Genomic DNA, 21,879 nt, shown 5'->3' with positions numbered 1-21,879 from the left:
TTTTTTTTGTTTTTCTAAATATATTGGAAATATATTTTTCTTCCATATGGGTAAAGACTAGGGTTCAAGCATAGATAATGACTATAAAATCCAAAGTCTATTCTTTGTGATTTTTTTTTTTTATGAAACATTTGTTTGTTGTAATACATAGCACCCATTTTTCTGTTGTTTTTATCTATTAATTCTGGGGATGTGGTGTCATCAGAACATTGGCCAGAGACCCTTCCTAGACTATAAAATAATAAAAAAAAAAAAATGTGCTCCGTAGATGTCTTTCTTTTAACATATTATAAAAGTATGATTTGAAGAAAGGTAAGAAAAATATTTAATATTTTTTTCACAAATTTTTGGGACATTGGACTTTAATTTGAGACTTTTGTTGGACTTTAATATATCATTTTTCTAATTTTTATTATTTGTTTTATTTGCACTGTATCACTTTACTCAATTTCTGAACAGCAGCATTTATTTTAATTTATTGTCTATTTCTTTGGCGCAGGTTTTCTATATATTTTAAAAAATATTTAAATTTTGGGGGGGGGTTTTTTCGTTTTTTTTTTGTTTTTTTTTTTTTATGCAGGAGATTGCATTGCACCAGAAATTATATCCACATGCACCTCTTTGTGTCCTTCATGCTGAGAGCCATCAGCATCTTCGTGAAAGACGCCGTCCTGTATTCCGGGTACGTTCTGGAGGAGATGGAACGCTTCTCTGAAGAAGACTTGAAATCGATCACCCACGCTCCTCCGGTGGACAAGTCGCAGTTTGTGAGTGATGTGGTCTATATAGGCACCAAAACGATCGTTTCTTTCCAGGCTTTTCTTTTCCCGATAAAAAAAAAAAAATGAAGTCCTGATTTTTAATCTTTTTATATAATATATATATTACATATATACTTGCTATCATTATTATACATATAGTTAATTTTTTCTATGTAGTGAAATGATATAATGATATTCTTTTAGGCAAGAAAATTTTAATATATAATATTATAAATATATAAATAACTGGATATCATTAAATATATAATTTTTTCTGTATAATGAAATCTAATAATAATAATCGTAATAATGCAAAAAATTATAATATATTCTAATATAATATATAACATCATTATTATAAATATATAAATAGCTTGATATCAGTACATAAATATATTTTTTCTATATATTGAGATTAAATAATAATAATGTAACCAATCATCATAATAATAGAAAAAAAATAGAATATATTCTAATATAATATATAACATCGTTATTATAAATATATAAATAAATAACTTTATATCATTAAATAAATATATATTATTTTCTATATAATTAAATTATTATTATTATTATTAATAATAATAATAATAATAAATAACTTCATATAATTAATTAAATATATGCATTTTTCCATATAATGAAATTAAATAATAATCATAATAATAAAAAAATATAATATACCATTATTATAAATATGTAATGGGAGCAACTCCATTTTAATGGCCATAGTTTTGGAATGGGAGAAGATCCATGGGTTTTGGAATTGGGGGAGACTCCATATTATAATAGCCATGGTTTTGGAATGGGAGAAGATCCATGGGTTTTGGAATAGGGGGAGACTCCATATTAAAAGTCATGGTTTTGGAATGGGAGGAAACTCCATATTAATGGCCATGGTTTTGGAGTGGGAGGAGATCCATGGTTTTGGAGTGGGAGGAGATCCATGGGTTTGGAATGGGAGAAGATCCATGGTTTTGGAATAGGGAGCAACCCCATATTAATGGCCATGGTTTGGGAATGGGAGAAGATCCATGGGTTTTGGAATGGGAGAAGATCCATGGGTTTGGAATGGGAGAAGGTCTATGGGTTTGGAATAGGAGGAAACTCCATATTAATGGCCATGGTTTTGGAATGGGAGAAGATCCATGGCTTTGGAATGGGAAAAGATCCATGGCTTTGGAATGGGAGAAGATCCATGGGTTTTGGAATTGGAGGAAACTCCATATTGATGGCCATGGTTTTGGAATGGGAGAAGATCCATAGGTTTTGGAATTGGAGGAAACTCCATATTGATGGCCATGGTTTTGGAATGGGAGAAGATCCATGGGTTTGGAATGGGAGAAGATCCATGGTTTTGGAATGGGAGAAGATCCATGGGTTTAGAATGGGGAGAAGATCCATGGGTTTTGGAATTGGAGGAAACTCCATATTGATGGCCATGGTTTTGGAATGGGAGAAGATCCATGGGTTTGGAATGGGAGAAGATCCATGGTTTTGGAATGGGAGAAGATCCATGGTTTTGGAATAGGGAGCAACCCCATATTAATGGCCATGGTTTGGGAATGGGAGAAGATCCATGGGTTTTGGAATGGGAGAAGGTCTATGGGTTTGGAATTGGAGGAAACTCCATATTAATGGCCATGGTTTTGGAATGGGAGAAGATCCATGGGTTTGGAATGGGAGAAGGTCTATGGGTTTGGAATAGGAGGAAACTCCATATTAATGGCCATGGTTTTGGAATGGGAGAAGATCCATGGGTTTTGGAATAGGAGAAAACTCCATATTAATGGTCATGGTTTTGGAATGGGAGAAGATCCATGGGTTTTGGAATAGGAGAAAACTCCATATTAATGGCCATGGTTTTGGAATGGGAGAAGATCCATGGGTTTTGGAATAGGAGGAAACTCCATATTAATGGTCATGGTTTTGGAATGGGAGAAGATCCATGGGTTTTGGAATTGGAGGAAACTCCATATTGATGGCCATGGTTTTGGAATGGGAGAAGATCCATGGGTTTTGGAATTAGAGGAAACTCCATATTGATGGCCATGGTTTTGGAATGGGAGAAGATCCATGGGTTTTGGAATTGGAGGAAACTCCATATTGATGGCCATGGTTTTGGAATGGGAGAAGATCCATGGGTTTGGAATGGGAGAAGATCCATGAGTTTGGAATGGGAGAAGGTCCATGGGTTTTGGAATCGGAGGAAACACCATATTGATGGCCATGGTTTTGGAATGGAAGTTCCAAAGAGCTCATATAGGTGTGATGGTCGGGTTTCCCAAACCTCTGGTCCAATAGTGATGCACATATTTGGAGAACGGGTGAATTATTCATTTGTCCCTCTTTAGGCTTTTTACAGATTCCTTCATCCCTGGATGTAGGACTTTTCTTTCTTTTTTTCGAGCACAGATCCATGTTTGCCCTGAACACGTCTAGTCCACTTACCTCCCACCTCTGCTGGAAGTCTGTTCTGTGCATCAACTACCTTTTTTGTTTGTAAAATCGTACTTTCTGAAGTGGGTTTTCTCCGCTCCATAATAATGGCTCCTTCGTTCTTCTCCTGCAGGTGGGATGTAAGGTGGCCGTTACGTTCTTCCTATACTTCCTGGCCACAAACTACTACTGGATCCTCGTGGAGGGACTCTACCTGCATTGCCTCATATTTATGGCTTTTTTCTCTGATAAGAAGTATCTCTGGGGATTCACACTTTTCGGCTGGGGTGAGTTCCTATTTTCTTTGAAGGGAAGGTTTGGGGTAGAAAGGTAGGTCTTCTGGTTGTGTGTATATATATATATACTGTGTGTAGTATATGTAGTTGTACCTGTTTATCTGTAGCCCTCTCTTCTCTACATCCATTCAAAGTGCAGAATTTGATGTCTCAAACTGTGCAGTGTATTGCACAGAACTGAATGTAATTTGAGACCTGAGTGGAAGGAATGGACACCCCCCCCCCCTTCTCGTAGGGAAACATGCATGGTTGAGGCTATCAATCACCTTCTGTGTGCTGGAGGGGAGGGGGCACCTGCTGGGATTGTCTTGTTTCAGTATAGACTAGTGGGCTCCAAACTGCGGCCCGAGGGCCAGATGTGGCCCTTTGCCTACCTTTATCTGGCCATCGGGACCCCGTTCCTCCCACTAATATGAGACACTAATGCTGCTGCTATTATCAACAATAAAGAACCATTCCTCCCACTGACACCAATGATGGGGCACTATTCCTCCCACTGACACCAATGATGGGGCACTATTCCTCCCACTGACACCAATGATGGGGCACTATTCCTCCCACTGACACCAATGATGGGGCACTATTCCTCCCACTGACTCCAATGATGGGGCACTATTCCTCCCACTGACACCAATGATGGGGCACTATTCCTCCCACTGACACCAATGATGGGGCACTATTCCCCCCACTGACACCAATGATGGGGCACTATTCCCCCCACTGACACCAATGATGGGGCACTATTCCTCCCGCTGACACCAATGATGGGGAACTATTCCTCCCGCTGACACCAATGATGGGGCACTATTCCTCCCACTGACACCAATGATGGGGCACTATTCCTCCCACTGACACCAATGATGGGGCACTATTCCTCCCCCTGACACCAATGATGGGGCACTATTCCTCCCCCTGACACCAATGATGGGGCACTATTCCTCCCACTGACACCAATGATGGGGCGCTATTCTTACCACTGACACCAATGATGGGGCACTACGCCGACAAGGACTGAAATCCTGCAGTGCCCGCAAGGTCCCTCTGCTCAAGAAAGCCCATGTCCAGGCCCGTCTGAAGTCTGCCACTGAACATCTGAATGATGCAGAGGAGGACTGGTGGAAAGTGTTGTGGTCAGATGAGACCAAAATCCAGCTTTGGCATCAACTCAACTCACCGTGTTTGGAGGAGGAGGAATGCTGCCTATGACCCCAAGAACACCATCCCAACTTTGAAACATGGTGGTGGAAACATTCTGCTTTGGGGGTGTTTTTCTGCTAAGGGGACAGGACAACTGCACCGCATCAAAGGGACGATGGACGGGGCAATGTACCCTCAAATCTTGGGTGAGAACCTTCTTCCCTCAGCCAGGGCATTGAAAATGGGTGGTGGATGGGTGTTCCAGCATGACAAGGACCCAAAACACACGGCCAAGGCAACAAAGGAGCGGCTCAAGAAGAAGCACATTAAGGTCCTGGAGTGGCCTAGCCAGTCTCCACACCTTCATCCGATGGAAAATCTGTGGAGGAGCTGAAAGTTCGAGTTGCCAAATGTCAGCCACCAAACCTTAATGACTTGGAGAGGATCTGCCAAGAGGAGTGGGCCAAAATCCCTCCTGAGATGTGTGTGAACCTGGGGGCCAACTCCAGGAAAACGTCTGACCTCTGTGATTGCCAACAAGGGATTGGCCACCAAGTACTAAGTCATGTTTTGTGAAGGGGATCAAATCCTTCTTTCCCTCATGAACATGCAGATCCGTCATCATTTGTTAGACACATTTCTGCTGAATTTGTTGTTGTATTCTGTCTCTCAGTGTTACACCGAACATTCCATTGTTACACCGAACATTCCACTGTTAGATATTTCTGCTCCCCCCAGACGCGTTCCGTCTTTACCTATCAGCCATGGTTCTTCTCAGTGCCGGATATCTTGCGCCAATGTATCTATACCGGTCGCTCTGCAAATGATAAAACACCGTCTGGGTCGATCACTGCGGCGGATGTGGCGTCGTTTGGATTTATTTTTCCCCTGTAGATATGTGATAATGAGATGTCCAGATAAAAACAAAAAATCGCAATTTTCAGATCGGTGATAGGCTACCGGCGGGGAAAGCGGGTCAGACGTTGTCAGCTTTGTAATACACGCAGTTGACGCGTGACAAGGCCGGTCTCGTACCGACGCGTGCCAATCTTGTTTGGCTGCTCCTGATGAGTTGAATACGGGGAAGCCGGACGCCGGCCGGGAACGGAGGGCTTGTTAGCCCTGACGGGTGGACGTGTGATTGGCGCTCGGGAAGGTGTCGCCTGTCTTGGTTTGTGACGAACGCGATGTCATTACGGCGCCATGGCCGCCGGCTCTGATGGCTTCACAATACAGATCATCGCTCCCCCATTACAGGCGATTTCTCTGCTTGGAAGGGTTGTCAGGAGGCTCTTCACTTGTGTGACACCGTAGGATGAACTTGGAAGGGTTGTCAGGAGGCTCTTCACTTGTGTGACACCAAAGGATGAACTTGGAAGGGTTGTCAGGAGGCTCCTCACTTGTGTGACACCGAGGGCTGAACTTGGAAGGGATGTCAGGAAGCTCTTCACTTGTGTGACACCGAAGAATGAACTTGGAAGGGTTGTCGGGAGGCTCTTCACTTGTGTGACACCGAGGGATGAACTTGGAAGGGTTGCCAGAAGGCTCTTCACTTGTGTGACACCGAGGGATGAACTTGGAAGGGTTGTCAGGAGGTTCCTCACTTGTGTGACACCGAAGGATGAACTTGGAAGGGTTGTCAGGAGGCTCTTCACTTGTGTGACACCGAGGGGTGAACTTGGAAGGGTTGTCAGGAGGCTGTTCACTTGTGTGACACCGAAGGATGAACTTGGAAGGGTTGTCAGGAGGCTGTTCATTTGTGTGACACCGAGGGATGAACTTGGAAGGGTTCTCAGGAGGATCTTCACTTGTGTGACACCGAGGGATGAACTTGGAAGGGTTCTCAGGAGGATCTTCACTTGTGTGACACCGAAGGATGAACTTGGAAAGGGTTGTCGGGAAGCTCTTCACTTGTGTGACACCGAGGGATGAACGTGGAAGGGTTGTCAGGAGGCTCTTCACTTATGTGAGACCAAAGGATGAACTTGGAAGGGTTGTCAGGAGGCTCTTCAATTATGTGACACCAAAGGATGAACTTGCAAGGATTGTCAGGAGGCTTTTCACTTGTGTGACACCGAAGGATGAACTTGGAAGGGTTGTCAGGAGGCTCTTCACTTATGTGAGACCAAAGGATGAACTTGGAAGGGTTGTCAGGAGGCTCTTCACTTGTGTGACACCGAAGGATGAACTTGGAAAGGGTTGTCAGGAAGCTCTTCACTTGTGTGACACTGAAGGATGAACTTGGAAGGATTGTCAGGAGGCTCTTCACTTATGTGACACCAAAGGATGAACTTGGAAGCGTTGTCAGGAGGCTCTTCACTTGTGTGACACAGAGGGATGAACTTGGAAGGGATGTCAGAAGGCTCTTCACTTGTGTGACACCGAAGGATGAACTTGGAAGGATTCTCAGGAGGCTTTTCACTTTTGTGACACCGAAGGATGAACTTGGAAAGATTGTCAGGAGGCTCTTCACTTATGTGACACCGTAGGATGAACTTGGAATGGTTGTCAGGAGGCTCTTCACTTGTGTGACACCGAGGGATGAACTTGGAAGGGATGTCAGGAAGCTCTTCACTTGTGTGACACCGAGGGATGAACTTGGAAGGGATGTCAGGAAGCTCTTCACTTGTGTGACACCAAAAGATGAACTTGGAATGGTTGTCGGGAGGCTCTTCACTTGTGTGACACCGAGGGATGAACTTGGAAGGGTTGTCGGGAGGCTCTTCACTTTTGTGACACCGAGGGATGAACTTGGAAGGGATGTCAGGAGGCTCTTCACTTGTGTGACACCGAGGGATGAACTTGGAAGGGATGTCAGGAAGCTCTTCACTTGTGTGACACCGAAGAATGAACTTGGAAGGGTTGTCGGGAAGGTCTTCACTTGTGTGACACCGAGGGATGAACTTGGAAGGGTTGCCAGAAGGCTCTTCACTTGTGTGACACCGAGGGATGAGCTTGGAAGGGTTGTCAGGAGGTTCCTCACTTGTGTGACACCGAAGGATGAACTTGGAAGGGTTGTCAGGAGGCTCTTCACTTGTGTGACACCGAGGGGTGAACTTGGAAGGGTTGTCAGGAGGCTGTTCACTTGTGTGACACCGAAGGATGAACTTGGAAGGGTTGTCAGGAGGCTGTTCATTTGTGTGACACCGAGGGATGAACTTTTAAGGGTTCTCAGGAGGATCTTCACTTGTGTGACACCGAGTGATGAACTTGGAAGGGTTCTCAGGAGGATCTTCACTTGTGTGACACCGAAGGATGAACTTGGAAAGGGTTGTCGGGAAGCTCTTCACTTGTGTGACACCGAGGGATGAACGTGGAAGGGTTGTCAGGAGGCTCTTCACATATGTGAGACCAAAGGATGAACTTGGAAGGGTTGTCAGGAGGCTCTTCAATTATGTGACACCAAAGGATGAACTTGCAAGGATTGTCAGGAGGCTCTTCACTTGTGTGACACCGAAGGATGAACTTGGAAGGGTTGTCAGGAGGCTCTTCACTTGTGTGACACCGAAGGATGAACTTGGAAAGGGTTGTCAGGAAGCTCTTCACTTGTGTGACACTGAAGGATGAACTTGGAAGGATTGTCAGGAGGCTCTTCACTTATGTGACACCAAAGGATGAACTTGGAAGCGTTGTCAGGAGGCTCTTCACTTGTGTGACACAGAGGGATGAACTTGGAAGGGATGTCAGAAGGCTCTTCACTTGTGTGACACCGAAGGATGAACTTGGAAGGATTCTCAGGAGGCTTTTCACTTTTGTGACACCGAAGGATGAACTTGGAAAGATTGTCAGGAGGCTCTTCACTTATGTGACACCGTAGGATGAACTTGGAATGGTTGTCAGGAGGCTCTTCACTTGTGTGACACCGAGGGATGAACTTGGAAGGGATGTCAGGAAGCTCTTCACTTGTGTGACACCGAGGGATGAACTTGGAAGGGATGTCAGGAAGCTCTTCACATGTGTGACACCGTAAGATAAACTTGGAATGGTTGTCGGGAGGCTCTTCACTTGTGTGACACCGAAGGATGAACTTGGAATGGTTGTCGGGAGGCTCTTCACTTTTGTGACACCGAGGGATGAACTTGGAAGGGATGTCAGGAGGCTCTTCACTTGTGTGACACCGAGGGATGAACTTGGAAGGGATGTCAGGAAGCTCTTCACTTGTGTGACACCGAAGGATGAACTTGGAATGGTTGCCAGGAGGCTCCTCACTTGTGTGACACCGAGGGATGAACTTGGAAGGGTTGTCAGGAGGCTCTTCACTTGTGTGACACCGAGGGATGAACTTGGAAGGGATGTCAGGAAGCTCTTCACTTGTGTGACACCAAATGATGAACTTGGAAGGGATGTCAGGAGGCTCTTCACTTGTGTGACACCAAAGGATGAACTTGGAATGGTTGTCAGGAGGCTCTTCACTTGTGTGACAACGAGGGATGAACTTGGAAGGGTTGTCCCGGATCAGAAGTCTCCATCCCCCTGGATCAGAAGTCTCCACCCCATGGATCAGAAGTCTCCACCTCCCCCGATCAGAAGTCTCCACCCCCCCCAGATCAGAAGCCTCCACCCCCCCGGAATGTTTGACCTTGGTACAGACACACAAGGTGACAGGCACAGGGTACAATGGCAATTAAAGGGTCATTTCCCTCATCTGTGACTTCTTACATTGCTCTCACATGGAGGCACTGAGCAGGCAAGATACTGAGCCATGGGGAACAGAAAAGCACTGTCAAAAGACCTGCGTAACAAGGTAGTTGAACCTTTATAAAGATGGAAAAGGACATACAAAGATGTCCAAAGCCTTGAATCTGCCAGTCAGTGCTGTTCAATCACTTATTAGGAAGTGGAAAATTCAAGGATTGCTCGATACCGAGCCAAGGTCAGGTAGGAAATGAGCTGCGTGGTAAAGAAGTCTTTACTGCACCAATGCCGCAAAAATAGCCCCAATGCAGCATGTTATCAGAAAATACTGTACTGATTGGCATATTCAAGGCTTTGGATATCTTTTTATATCCTTTTCCATCTCTATAAAATTCCATGACCTTGTTACACAGGACTTTTGACAGTTCTTTTCTGCTCCCCTTTGCTCAGTATCTAGCCAATTTAAAAGGCCACAGATATTGGAAATGGACCTTGCCATGGTAACCTGTGTGTGTCACCTTGTGCAATCAGTGTCAGTGTACAAATAGTCAGTGAGTTTGTTACCTCTCACGTGGATGCACTGAGCAGGCTAGATACTGAGCCATGGGGAGCAGAAAAGAACTGTCAAAAAGACCTGCGTAACAAGGTAGTGGAACCTTATAAAGATAGAAAAGGACATACAAAGATATCCAAAGTCTTGAATCTGCCGGTCAGTGCTGTTCAATCACTTGTTAGGAAGTGGAAAATTTTGGGGATCTCTTGATACCGAGCCAAGCTCAGGTAGACCAAGAGAGATGGCCGCCACAACGGCCAGAAGAATTGTTCGGGATACAAAGAGAAATCCCCACAGGTGACCTCAGGAGAAAAAAGACAGGAAAAGACATTGTGGTTGTTTTGAGGAGCACAATAGGATGATGCTTGAACAAAAGTGAGCTGCATGGTCGAGTTGCCAGAAAGAAGCCTTTACTGCGCCAATGCCCGGTTACAATATGGCCGACAACACCTTGACTGGCCTCACAGCTTCTGGCACACTGTAATCTGGAGCGAGGAGACCAAAATAAAGCTTCACGGTCACAGCCCTAAGCGCTTTGCTTGGAGAGGGGTCAACTAGGTCTATCCCTACTGTGAAGCATGGTGGTGGCTCACTGATGTTTTGGGGGGTGAGCTCTAAGGGCACGGGGAATCTTGTGAACATTGATGGCAAGATGAATGCAGGATGTTATCAGATAATACTAGCAGACAATTTGCGGTTTTCTGCACAAAAGCTGCTCATGGGACGCTCTGTTTGGAGAGGGGTCAACAAGGCCTCTACAAGAATACCATCTCTACTGTGAAGCATGGTGGTGGCTCACTGATTTTATTTTGGGGGGGTGAGCTCTAAGGGCACAGGGAATCTTGTGAACATTGATGGCAAGATGAATGCAGAATGTTATCCAAAAATCCTGGCAGACAATTTGCGTTCTTCTGCCCATGGGACGCTCTTGGACTTTCCAACACAACAATGACCCAAAGCAGAAGGCCAAGTTGACCCTCCAGTGGTTGCAGCAGATAAAGGTGAAGGTTCTGCAGCAGGGGCAGACTGACCATTTGGGAACTCGGGCACTGCTTGAGGGCCGGGGGTCAGTAGGGGGCCCCATGGGATGCCCCTGGTACCTTTCATAGGCTTTTTGGGGTGTTGTTTGAGTGTGGGCAAGGACACAGGTGCCCCATGATCCCCTATTGCCTGGGGGCCCCAGAAATTGTCAGTCCACCCCTGTTCTGGAGTGACCATCACAGCCTCTTGACCTCAATATCATGGAGACTCTCTGGGTAGACCTTCAACATACGTTTCATGGAAGACCACCAAAGACTTTGCATGACCTGGAGGCATGTTGCTGAGATGAATGGGCGGCTCTACCACCGGCAGGAATTCGGGGGCCTCGTAGACAACCATTACAGAAGACGGCACGCCGCCATTGGTGCTGAAGGGGGCGACACATAGGACTAAGGGGGTGCAGAGGGGGAGCGTTTCATTGGTTGCCATGTTCTGTTCTCTGATTGGCCCATTCTGTTATCACTTCCAGTTTCAGGGCCCTCATTCCCTGGGTGTCACAGCCAGCTAATTAGGCACAATCTGTGCTGGGCTAGCTGCCTTGGAAGGCAGGGGAGACACTTGATGCTTGATGTCTCCATAAAGAGTACCTGTCACCTGCTCAAAGCTATCCCAAGGGGGGCTTGTTCACCCCCTCATCATAGCGATAAAGTTAAATATAAAAAAAAAGAGAAAAATGTAATAGCTGGGGTGTGGCTATCCCCTTGAAGGGTCCCGGGAGAGGTGTACCCATGGAGGAGGTGACTGCAGAGATCCCATCTCAGTGAGCACTAATGACCCCGGGTGGAGAGGGACTGTTCAAGGAAAAATGGCTTACGAAACATCCTACATGATGCTTTCACATGTGACCACTGCGGGCCGTCCACTAAATGTGATTGACAGTGCCCGGATGGTATGTCGGTGTGGTGTGACATCTTCCAGTTTCCATCAATAAAAGCCCAATCTTTGTGTGGACATTCCTTCCTTCGGGTATATAATGGCCGGGAAATGTCGGGAGGGGGCCCCTGGCATGGATTGAGTGCGAGGTGGAAGAGGGATACAGCCTCAAGCAGATGGGTCCCTGTTCTAGCAGGAGAGGAAGCGGGGCAGGGACTTGTGGTTTGGCACCCAATTCTACATATTCAGAAGACCTTCTGACACACAGACTCGACACTTCATTATGTATTCAAAATTTGGTGTCAGTGGGAGGACTAGTGCCCCATCATTGGTGTCAGTGGGAGGAATAGTGCCCCATCATTGGTGTCAGTGGGAAGAATAGTGCCCCATCATTGGTGTCAATGGGAGGAATAGTGCCCCATCATTGGTGTCAGTGGGAGGAATAGTGTCCCATCATTGGTGTCAGTGGGAGGAATAGTGCCCCATCATTGGTGTCAGTGGGAAGAATAGTGCCCCATCATTGGTGTCAGTGGGGGGAATAGTGCCCCATCATTGGTGTCAGTGGGAGGAATAGTGCCCCATCATTGGTGTCAGTGGGAGGAATAGTGCCCCATCATTGGTGTCAATGGGAGGAATAGTGCCCCATCATTGGTGTCAGTGGGAGGAATAGTGCCCCATCATTGGTGTCAGTGGGATGAATAATGCCCCATCATTGGTGTCAGCGGGAGGAATAGTGTCCCATCGTTGGTGTTAGTGGGAGGAATAGTGCCCCATCATTGGTGTCAGTGGGAGGAATAGTGCCCGATCATTGGTGTCAGTGGGAGGAATAGCGCCCCATCATTGGTGTCAGTGGGAGGAATAGCGCCCCATCATTGGTGTCAGTGGGAGGAATAGCGCCCCATCATTGGTGTCAGTGGGAGGAATAGCGCCCCGTTGTTGGTGTCAGTGGGAGGAATAGTGTCCCATTATCGGTGTCAGTGGGAGGAATAGTGTCCCATCATTGGTGTCAGTGGGAGGAATAGTGTCCCATCATTCGTGTCAGTGGGAGGAATAGTGCCCCATCATTGGTGTCAGTGTGAGGAATAGTGCCCCGATCATTGGTGTCAGTGTGAGGAATAGTGCCCAATCATTGGTGTCAGTGGGAGGAATAGTGCCCAATCATTGGTGTCAGTGAAAGGAATAGTGCCCAGTCATTGGTGTCAGTGGGGGAAATAGTGCGCCATCATTGGTATCAGTGGGAGGAATAGTGCCCCATCATTGGTGTCAGTGGGAGGAATAATGCTCCATCATTGGTGTCAGTGGGGGGAATAGTGCCCCGTCATTGGTGTCAGTGGGAGGAATAGTGCCCAATCATTGGTGTCAGTGGGAGGAATAGTGCCCCATCATTGGTGTCAGTGGGAGGAATAGTGCCCCATCATTGATGTCAGTGGGAGGAATAGTGCCCAATCATTGGTGTCAGTGGGAGGAATAGTGCCCCATCATTGGTGTCAGTGGGAGGAATAGTGCCCCATCATTGATGTCAGTGGGAGGAATAGTGCCCAATCATTGGTGTCAGTGGGAGGAATAGTGCCCAATCATTGGTGTCAGTGGGAGGAATAGTGCCCCAAAAGTCAGATAAAGGCAAGCAAATGGCCATATCCAGCCCCCCAGGCCACAGTTTGGGGACCACTGCTTTAGTTGGGGCAGCAATTCTACTGGTCTACCAAGTGTGACTGCACTGCTACTCTGCCTAACAGCCACCTCCTTCGCTCAGTTGTGGCTCCGGCAGAGGCAGACTTATGGGGCCCCCAGGCAATAGGGGATCACGGGGCCCCTATGTCCTCGCCCACATTCAGACCACACCCAAAAAAGCCAATGAAAGGTACCAGGGGCATCTCATGGGGCCCCCTACTGACCCCGGGCCCTCAGGCAGCGCCCAAGTGCCGGAATGGTCAGTCTGCCCCTGGGCTCCGGTAACACAAGCCCCATCCAAGTGTTGGCTCACGTCTGGAGAGCCTTTGTACCCGAGTTCTGGTGGTATCGAGGCTCGGCGCCATATTGTTTGCGACTGTTGAGTATTGCCCCCTTTCCCCTGTCTTCTACGTATCATTTGTTGCTACCAATTCACCAAACAACAATGGTGCCACCCTCTTGGGTTTCTGTGTTCCTTTCCTCCATCTTGGGCACCTGGTAGCCCCCAATCACACGCCCTCCCAACGCTTGGCATGTGCTGCTCTCTCCAGGCTGGAGGGGAAAAGGCAACGAAACGAGTCGGCATTCCTTCGTAGCACTGAATTTGGTGTTAATGGGCTGAGGACGCCGCCATGCTTGGGGACGTTTTCGGCAAAAGCCACTAAAGACGAACTAACCTTTTAAGTTTGGCGACCCGATGACTCGGCTCAGTACGGCCATCAATTTCACGGAATCGTTGGGCGGGTAACGGATCGCACTTCACGCGCTCCATTTGGAATGGTGGCCATCTCCATTGAGCCGACGCCATGTTGGAAGAAGAGTTTTTCCAGCGCTAGCGCCCCTTTCCTTTGTTTGTGCTTCTTTTGGGTCACCCTTGATGATGGAAATTTGGGCGATGTCTCTGGCTTGTAGAACCTGCATTGTACACACTGTGTGTGTCACTCAAACTTGCACAGCGCATACAATGTGGATGCTAAAAGCCGGCACCACCAGCGGAGCCTTCGGGAGAAGATATGGAGGGGGATGTCCCTGCCGGGGGCGCGTTACGTCGTTCGGTCTGATAGACGCAATTGTTATCTCAGATGAAAGAGTGGTGGACGTGTAGGCAGGTGCAGTTGGCGACTTTGCCGCTAGGTGGCTCCGTACCAGAATAGTGTCTGTGAAGGTGTCACCAGGTGCTAGGCCCCTTCTCGGTAGAGCCCGCCCTCAATGATGACATGGTGAGTCAGGGCCCATATGTAAGCCAAGTGGGGAGGGGCCATAGTGCACTTGGGGCATGGGAGCTAAACAACCCACAGATGTAACCAGTGCATGGATAGGCTGGGAGGAGTAGACCTGCACCCAGCAGGAACTGGCTGTAGACTTTCTGTCCCATATGAGGACCAGGCCAAGAGTTCCCTGAGTGAGGCTGCTTTCCTGGAGGGTCCCAGCAGAGCTGTACCTAAAGAGGAGGTGACTACAGGGAGCACTAATGACCCTGGGTGGAAGGAGAGATGGTTAGAGCAGGGGTGGGCAACTGTGGCCCTCCAGCTGTTGGTGAACTACAAGTCCCATCATGCCTCTGCCTTTGAGAGTCATGCTTGTAACTGTCAGTTTTGCAATGCCTCATGGGACTTGTAGTTCTACAACAGCTGGAGGGCCACAGTTGCCCACCCCTGGGTTAGAGGGACATGGCTGCTAAAGGTGCTGCCTATGCTTTCACATGTGACTACTGCGGACCGTCTAATAAATGTGATTGAGTGCATAATATCAAGTGACTCCAGATCGTATGTCGATGTGATGCGATCGTTCTGCAGCAAAAGTGCAGCAAATTGACATAGGAGATGGTGGGAGGAACCACCGTGTGCGACGTGGAAAATGGGTCAAGTCAATGGGTCAAGTTTGCAGTGGCTGGGGAGCAGTATGGTGGCCATCATTCAAGACAGGGTAACTATATTGCCTCTTCGTTCTGCAGGTATTGCTAGTCGATGTGTTGACTCCAGTACTGGCATGACCCCATGACCCCCCCCCTCCATAGCTGTCCAATAACATAGCTAGGAAGGAGACAGCCACTTCATTACGGCCGCTCGTGTTGCCTCTGAGCACCTAAGACAAGTGGCAGCAAGAGGAAGGGAGAGGGAGAGGGAATGGGTCAGCCTCCCATCCTGTTTCATTCCTACCGCCTTCGCCTGTCTTGAGAGACTTGTGGCCGTTATGAAGCATCTGCATCCTTTCTAGCTATGGGGTCGGACTGGCCTCCCAGAAGAAGAATTCTGTCCTCAATGGGACAAAGCCTGAGTAGTTCTTTGCCCCATGTTGCTTGGTGCTTCCAAAGCCTAGCTATGGGGTTGGACTGGGCGACCCTGCTGTCCCACCGGCGGCTGTCCGATAACAAAGGCCGGAAGGAGACAGCCGCTTCATCATGGCCGCTTGTGTTGACTCCAAGCACCTTCTTAACACAAGTAGAGGCAAGAGGAATGCAGAGGGGGGTGAGTTAGCCGGCCATCCCAACCCTTTCCTCTTGCCTTCTCCAGTCTTGAGGGACAAGTGGTCCTTATGAAGCATCTGCATCCTTTCTATCTATGAGGTTGGATTAGCCTCCCTTCCCCCCCAGCAGCTTTGTTCTGCGTTACAATCATAAGTCATCTGAAAAAATGAAAGAAGAATTCTGTCCTCAATGGGACAAAGCCTGAGTAGTTCTTTGCCCCATGTTGCTTGGTGCTTCCAAAGCCTAGCTATGGGGTTGGACTGGGTGACCCTGCTGTCCCACCTGCGGCTGTCCAATAACAAAGGCCGGAAGGAGACAGCCGCTTCATCATGGCCGATTGTGTTGACTCCAAGCACCTTCTTAGCACAAGTAGAGGCAAGAAGAGTGCAGAGGGGGGTGAGTCAGCCGGCCATCCCAACCCTTTCCGCTTGCCTTCTCCAGTCTTGAGGGACAAGTGGTCCTTATGAAGCATCTGCATCCTTTCTAGCCTTGAGTTTGAATTGGGCTCCCTCTTCCCAGCAGTCATCCGAAAATATAGCTAGGATGGATACAGACACTTCATAGGCCCCTTGTCTCTCAAGACCAGCAGTGACGAAAGGACTGCAGTGTGTCGGGAAGTTGATGCACCTCCTTTCCTTCTACATTCCTCTTGCCACTTCATGTCTCAGGGAAGAGCCAAGACCAGTGGCCTTCATAAAGCATCTGCATCCTTTCTAGCCATGAGTTTGGATTGGCTCCCTCTTCCCAGCAGTCATCCGAAAACATAGCTAGGATGGATACGGACACCTCATGGGCCTCTTGTCTCTCAAGACCAGCAGTGGGAAGAAGAATACTGTGGGTTGGGAAGTTGATGCACCTCCTTTCCTTCTGCATTCCTCTTGACGCTGGTTGTCTCAGGAAAGAGCCAAGAGAAGCGACCTTTATGAAGCATCTGTAGCCTTCCTAGCTATGGGGTTGGATTGGCTCCCTCTTCCCAGCAGTCATCCGAAAACAGCTAGGATGGATACAGACACTTCATAGGCCCCTTGTCTCTCAAGACCAGCAGTGACGAAAGGACTGCAGTGGGTTGGGAAGTTGATGCACCTCCTTTCCTTCTCCATTCCTCTTGCTGCTGCTTGTCTCAGGAAAGAGCCAAGAGAAGCGGCCTTTATGAAGCATCTGTAGCCTTTCTAGCCATGAGGTTGGACTGGATCCCTCTCACCAACAGCTTCCGAAAACATAAACATAGCTAGGATGGATAGAGACACTTCATAGACCTCTTCTCTTTCAAGACCAGCAGCGGGAAGAAGAATGCAATGGGTTGGGAAGTTGATGCACCTCCTTTCCCTCTGCATTCCTCTTGCCGCTGCTTGTCTTGGAAAGAGCCAAGACCAGCGGCCTTCATAAAGCATCTGCATCCCTTCTAGCCATGAGGTTTGATTGGCTCCCTCTTCCCAGCAGTCATCCGAAAACATAAACATAGCTAGGATGGATACTGACACTTCATAGGTCCCTAGTCTTTCATGACCAGCAGTGGGAAGAAGAAGGCAGTGGGTCGGGAAGTTGATGCACCTCCTTTCCATCTGCATTCCTCTTGCTGCTGGTTGTCTCAGGAAAGAGCCAAGAGAAGTGACCTCTATGAAGCATCTGTAGCCTTCCTAGCTATGGGGTTGGATTGGCCTCCCTTCCCCAGCAGTCATCCGAAAACATATCTAGGATGGATACACTTTATGGGCCCCTTATCTCTGAAGACCAGCAGTGGCAAAAGCACTGCATTGGTTCGGGAAGTTCCCTCTGCATTCTTCTTGCTGCTGCTTGTCTCAGCAAAGAGCCAGGACAAGCGGCCTTTACGAAGCAGCCACCTCTTCCTAGCTATGATGTCGAAGGTTGCAGGGGGGAGGGGTCCCCGTCACCCAGTCCAACTGCATAGCTAGGCGGGGGGGTCACCCAGTCCAACTTCATAGCTAGGCGGGGGGGGTCACCCAGTCCACCATCATAGCTAGGACCCAGCAACGTGAGGCAGTACTACGTGTATTTTCTCCCATGTTGGACAGACAAGTAACAATGTAACGATAGATCCTGTTGTGTCCATCTTTGCTGCTGTCCGATTGTTCCGCGTTGATTCTGTTGAGCTGTTTCGTCTCGGGTGTCACTGGAATGGGGGACAGGGAGTTATCGATAAGAAGGTGTAACTCCAATTTGTGCTTCTTCAAGGAGAACCCGGGGCCACAGCCAATAGACTTCAATCACCGCTGGTAACATTGGCGCGTGGCCCCGGTGGGCGTATTTACTGAAAATGAGTCGTAGGATTCAATAAAATCTCACCAACCGCTGAATCCCGAACCCCCTGCTCCCATCAGGAGGCGTATTCACCAACACATCAGCCTTCCTCAGGTTTTTAAAGACGGAGGAACCCTTGAAATAATTTTCATGTCTCCCGGCACATTTGTGCGCTCAGTAGGTGGTCAGAAATGGGGAAATCTGACCGATCGTCCCATAATCATATGAAGCCATTAATGATCACATCGTTGCTTGGCTCCCAAATCCCCCAAATAGCCCAGATCAGAAGTCTCCACCCCCAGATCAGAAGTCTCCACCCCCCAGATCAGAAGTCTCCACCCCCCAGATCAGAAGTCTCCACCCCCTCAGATCAGAAGTCTTCACCCCCCAGATCAGACGTCTCCACACCCCAGATCAGAAGTCTCCACCCCCCAGATCAGAAGTCTCCACCCCCCCGGATCAGAAGTCTCCACGCCCCCCGGATCAGAAGTCTCCACCCCCCGGATCAGAAGTCTCCACCCCCTGGATCAGAAGTCTCCACCCCCCGTATCAGAAGTCTCCACCCCCCCGGATTAGAAGTCTCCACCCCCCCGGATCAGACGTCTCCACCCCCCCGATCAGAAGTCTCCACCCCCCCAGATCAGAAGTCTCCACCCCCCCAGATCAGAAGTCTTCACCCCCCCCAGATCAGAAGTCTCCACGCCCCCAGATCAGACATCTCCACCCCCCAGATCAGACATCTCCACTCCCGGGATCAGAAGTCTCCACCCCCCGGATCAGAAGTCTCCACTACCCTGGATCAAAAGTCTCCACCCCCCTGGATCAGTCTCCACGCCCCCAGATCAGACATCTCCACCCCCCGGATCAGAAGTCTCCACCCCCCGGATCAGAAGTCTCCACCCCCCGGATCAGAAGTCTCCACCCCCCGGATCAGAAGTCTCCACTCCCCCGGATCAGAAGTCTCCAGCCCCTTTAAAGTCACAATCAGTGCATAAATAGTCAGTGAGTTTGTTAGCTTTCATGTGGATGCACTGAGCAGGCTAGATACTGAGCCATGGGGAGCAGAAAAGAACTGCCAAAAGACCTGCGTAACAAGGTAATGGAACTTTATAAAGATGGAAAATTATATAAAAGATATCCAAAGCCCCCTTTACATCAGGTTTCCATCAAAGTGTCCCCTTACATCCGGTGTCCCCATCAGCGTGCCCCCTTTACATCAGGTTCCCATCAGAGTGTCCCCTTTACATCAGGTTCCCATCAGAGTGTCCCCTTTACATCAGGTCCCCATCAGAGTGTCCCCATACATCAGATGTCCCCGTCAGAGTGTCCCCTTACATTTGGTGTCCCCATCACAGTGCCCCCTTACATCAGGGTCCCCACCAGAGTCTCCCTTTACATCAGGTTCCCATCAGAGTGTCCCCTTATATCAGGGTCCCCAACAGAGTCCCCCTTTACATCAAATGTCCCCATCAGAGTGTCCCTTACATCGGCTGTCACCATCAGAGTGCCTCCTCAACTGTTTGCATCAGACTAGCTCATGGATCAGTGTATGCACTTTCAGCAATGTGGGGGAACAGCTATAGTCTGGGGAGGCACGGCCCACCCCAGCAACTCTGGCCCTGCTAGGAGTGGTGTCCAGGGGGGCTTAGAGTAGCACTATGGGGTTGGGACCCCACTGTGTGAAAGCGAACCAGACTGCAAGGCCCATCCTCTGTACCTTCAAAAGCACTCTTTTTACTTTATCTTATTTATATTTTTTATGTTTGTCACTTTCACTTACAAAATATTGCCCCAAGGATTCAATATTGAGTTGGCCCCGCCCTTTCCACGCACATGACCTTTTATGGCCTCCCAGTCTTAGTCCGTAGGATTCAATATTGAGTTGGCCCCACCCTTTCCACGCACATGACCTTTAATGGCCTCCCAGTCTTAGTCCATAGGATTCAATATTGAGTTGGCCCCGCCCTTTCCACGCACATGACCTTTAATGGCCTCCCAGTCTTAGTCCATAGGATTCAATATTGAGTTGGCCCCGCCCTTTCCACACACATGACCTTTTATGGCCTCCCAGTCTTAGTCCGTAGGATTCAATATTGAGTTGGCCCCGCCCTTTCCACGCACATGACCTTTAATGGCCTCCCAGTCTTAGTCCGTAGGGTTCAATATTGAGTTGGCCCCGCCCTTTCCACGCACATGACCTTTAATGGCCTCCCAGTCTTAGTCCATAGGATTCAATATTGAGTTGGCCCCGCCCTTTCCACGCACATGACCTTTAATGGCCTCCCAGTCTTAGTCCGTAGGATTCAATATTGAGTTGGCCCCGCCCTTTCCACGCACATGACCTTTAATGGCCTCCCAGTCTTCGTCCGTAGGATTCAATATTGAGTTGGCCCCGCCCTTTCCACACACATGACCTTTAATGGCATCCCACCCTTAGTCCGTAGGCTTTAATTTTGAGTTAACCCCGCCCTTTCCACGCACATGACCTTTAATGGCCTCCCACCCTTAGTCCGTAGGGTTCAATATTGAGTCGGCCCCGCCCTTTCCACACACATGACCTTTAATGGCATCCCACCCTTAGTCCGTAGGCTTTAATTTTGAGTTGGCTCCGCCCTTTCCACGCCCATGACCTTTAATGGCCCCCCAGTCTTAGTCCGTAGGGTTCAATATTGAGTTGGCCCCGCCCTTTCCACACACATGACCTTTAATGGCCCCCCAGTCTTAGTCCGTAGGGTTCAATATTGAGTTGGCCCCGCCCTTTGCAGCTATAACAGCTTCGACTCTTCTGGGAAGGCCGTCCACAAGGTTTAGGAGGGTGTCTATGGGAAGGTTGGACCATTCTTCCAGAAGCACATTTGTCAGGTCAGGCACTGATGTCGGGGGAGGGGGCCTGGCTCGCAGTCTCCGCTCTAATTCATCCCAAAGGTGTTCTATGGGGTTGAGGTCAGGACTCTGTGCAGGACAGTCAAGTTCCTCCACCCCAAACTGGCTCCTCCATGTCTTTATGGACCTTGCTTTGTGCACTGGTGGGCAGTCATGTTGGAACAGGAAGGGGCCATCCCCAAACTCCTCCCGCAAAGTTGGGTGCATGACATTGTCCTAAATGTCACCTTAAGAGTTCCCTTCACTGGAACTAGGGGGCCAAGCCCAACCCCTGAAAAACAACCCCCCACCATTATCCCTCCTCCACCAAACTTTACACTTGGCACAATGCAGTCAGGCAAGTACCGTTCTCCTGGCCACCACCAAACCCAGTCGGTAGAACGACTAGAAGACTTAGGGACAGACTACGGGAGCACTTAAAAAATATAAAAAAGGGATTCAGAGAACACTCACTCTCCATGCATTTTCGCCAAACGCATAACAATAATCCACACTCCCTGAAATTTATAGGTATTGACATGATTCAAAGACATTGGAGAGGAACACATAAACGCAGGGCAGTCCCAAAGATAGAAACCAAATGGATTTTGTTGCTCAAAACATTTGCCCCACAAGGATTAAACACGGATTTGGATCTTAATTGTTTATTAGACACCAGTTAATTGTCATTGATTTTACCACATTTTAGTGTATGCTGAGTGTTCATTGCGTTGCCATCCTTCGGCCACATTATTTGTATGTTCACACCAGCATTATAATTGCATATATATTTCATGCATGTGATGTTGTTTCTTATGTTTTTACATATTTATATATATTTTTATTTTTTTATATATATTTATGTATATATATATTTTTATA

General features: G+C 48.3%; 1 protein-coding gene across 1 annotated transcript in view; it reads left to right on the top strand.

Annotated features, from left to right (window-relative positions):
- The first annotated feature begins 583 nt into the window (after positions 1–583).
- The window catches only part of LOC149430736 (parathyroid hormone/parathyroid hormone-related peptide receptor-like), a 73,751-nt gene continuing 52,455 nt past the window's right edge, over positions 584–21,879 (top strand). Inside the window, exons 1-2 of the mRNA XM_089666039.1 lie at positions 584–767; positions 3,337–3,490. Of these exons, the coding sequence (XP_089522165.1) occupies positions 612–767; positions 3,337–3,490 (310 nt within the window). The 5' untranslated portion in view covers positions 584–611. The remainder of the gene's footprint in view (positions 768–3,336; positions 3,491–21,879) is intronic.

The sequence above is a fragment of the Staurois parvus genome, unplaced genomic scaffold (genome assembly GCF_062004578.1).
Source record: "Staurois parvus isolate SC_StPar_1 unplaced genomic scaffold, SC_StPar_1.0 ptg002485l, whole genome shotgun sequence".
NCBI classification, from domain to species: domain Eukaryota; kingdom Metazoa; phylum Chordata; class Amphibia; order Anura; family Ranidae; genus Staurois; species Staurois parvus.
This window is presented reverse-complemented; position numbering and strand designations above follow the sequence as displayed.